At 49.3% G+C, this 2,330-nt stretch overlaps 1 protein-coding gene across 1 annotated transcript in view; it reads left to right on the top strand.

Moving 5' to 3' along the window:
* Positions 1-2,330, top strand: part of bend4 (BEN domain containing 4) — a gene marked incomplete at its 5' end in the record, with an annotated part of 2,404 nt that extends 74 nt beyond the window's left edge. Inside the window, 6 exon segments of the mRNA XM_079373132.1 lie at positions 1-339; positions 341-473; positions 731-822; positions 938-964; positions 1,110-1,350; positions 1,926-2,330. The exon segment at positions 1-339 is cut by the window's left edge and continues 74 nt beyond it. Coding sequence (XP_079229258.1) covers positions 1-339; positions 341-473; positions 731-822; positions 938-964; positions 1,110-1,350; positions 1,926-2,158 — 1,065 coding nt within the window.

Below are 2,330 nucleotides of genomic sequence, written 5' to 3'. Positions count from 1 at the left end.
CTGGAGTCCTCGTCCTCCTTCAGCTCCAGCATTAAGCTGGAAACTGGTTCAGGGGAGACAGAAGGTCTTCACTGCTCCAAACCTGAGGAGAGTTCCTCCACCACAGACCCAGAAGTCCGACAAAGCCATTTGAACCAACAACAGACCTCCGCCGTTCTCCGGATTTTCACGGACTCTCTCCAGAACTACCTGCTACCTCCACAGAACCAGCAGCAGCCTCTGTCTGAGAGCCTGGAGGACGAGCAGTGTCCTTCAGCCGAGCCTGGCTCAGGCGTGTCCCCTCACAGACACAACCTGGTGGGCTGGGGGTCTCCGACTCCGTCAGAGTCGTACGGCCACCCCGTCATCCACGCTGCCTGAGGAGGAGGAGGAGGAGGAGAGCTGCTGCCCACGCTGCCTGGAGCTGGAGCAGGAGGTGCTGTCTCTGCAGCAGGAGAACGAGGAGCTGAGGAACAAGCTGGAGAACGTCCCAGGTGCAGTAATAACAGACTGTGTGTTCTTTGGTTTCTCATTCAGCTCGTACTGACAGTGAGAGAGAGTCACATGTTATAATCTAAAAGCATCACTTCCTGTGTCCCTTCAGCTTCATGAACACTCAGCTCATTTGATCTCCCTGTGACTCTCTGAGCTCAGATTACAGTTCAGTGTTAAACTCTGCAGGATCCTTGAGAGACGCAGCAGATGGTTCGTCTGTTTGTTGCTGGTCACATTATTCTGTGTTTTCCTGCAGCTCCCTGTCAGAACGTCCTCGACTACTTTAAGACTGTTCTGGAGTTTCACAACCAGCTGGTCCCGCCGCTGCCGGAGGAGCCGCTTACCGAGGTGACGACACCTGAACATTAGTCACAGGGATGTTATAAGAAACATCCAGTCTTTATTAATAACCATTGTGTTAATAAAAATGAATAAATAAAGCAGTGTGAAAATGTCTCTGCAGGAAGAAGAGAGGCAGACAGTGTTTGAGGTCAGTGTTTCACATTATACAGAGTTTGAGTCTGTTTTAGAAAGAAAGGTTTTCTTTTTTTACTGAAATGATCAGCGTTCATCCTTAAAGCAGCTTCCTTTACTTTAAAACTGAAGAAAACCAAATGTTGTGGCTTCTTGTTCAGGGCAGCAAACAGCTGCTGGAGAACTACCCTCTCTTCATCACCAACAAGCAGTGGGACGAAGCTGTCAATTCCTCAAAGAAGGACGGCCGGCGGTTGCTGCGTTACCTGATTCGTTACGTCTTCACCACAGACGAGCTCAAATTCTCCTGCGGACTGGGAAAAAGGAAGCGTTCAGTCCACTCAGGAGATCCAGGCCTGGAGAGACGGCCACTCAACCCGCTCAAAGTCAGCTGCCTCAGAGGTACAGATCTGACAGAGGCTGTTGAGAAGGAGGTTCATCGTGAGCCCGTCAGTCCTTTAAATGTCAACAGGTCCAAATCAGGTCCAAATCAAGCCTAAAGCAGCAGAACTATGAGCTGGTCTAAACACCTGCAGGCCCGAATATAAGATTTATCAAAAAGGAACCTTTTAAATTCTTAAAAATACAGTGTGTCTGCCTCCAAGAGCCCGACTGGTAGACCATTCCAGAGGAGCCTGATAACTGCAGACTCTACCGCCTGTAGTTTAGAGACTGTAGGTACCAGCAGGTCTGATAACTGCAGACTCTACCTCCTGTAGTTTAGAGACTGTAGGTACCAGCAGGTCTGATAACTGCAGACTCTACCTCCTGTAGTTTAGAGACTGTAGCTACCAGCAGGTCTGATAACTGCAGACTCTACCTCCTGTAGTTTAGAGACTGTAGGTACCAGCAGGTCTGATAACTGCAGACTCTACCTCCTGTAGTTTAGAGACTGTAGGTACCAGCAGGTCTGATAACTGCAGACTCTACCATCATCCTGTCCATCAATAACTAAAACATTGTTCTCCTTCTGCCAGAGTTCATCCGGATGCACTGTGCCTCAAACCCTGACTGGTGGATGCCGTCAGAGGAGCAGATAAACAAAGTGTTTAGTGACGCCGTGGGTCACGCTCGTCAGGGCCGAGCGGTCGGCACGTTTCTGGGGAGCAGCGGCAGCAGCACCAGCAGCCTGTACATGGACGCCTTTGATGGACATCTGTCACAAGATGAGCTGTATTTAAAAGGCTGCCAGAACAGTCAGTCGGACTGAAGTGAGAGACGGAATCAAAGACGGAAGCCGTAAATGTAGCCTCATTACGACATATCCCGAAACAATGACCTGAACCTGTCACTTTATCCTGTGAGACATTCCAGACGCTTATCAAACATCAGAACACTTCATCCTTTGTGTCATTATATTCAGTGAACATCTGACAGTTGGA

This window comes from Symphodus melops, assembly GCF_947650265.1.
Source record: "Symphodus melops genome assembly, contig: scaffold_285, whole genome shotgun sequence".
Classification (NCBI taxonomy): domain Eukaryota; kingdom Metazoa; phylum Chordata; class Actinopteri; order Labriformes; family Labridae; genus Symphodus; species Symphodus melops.
This window is presented reverse-complemented; position numbering and strand designations above follow the sequence as displayed.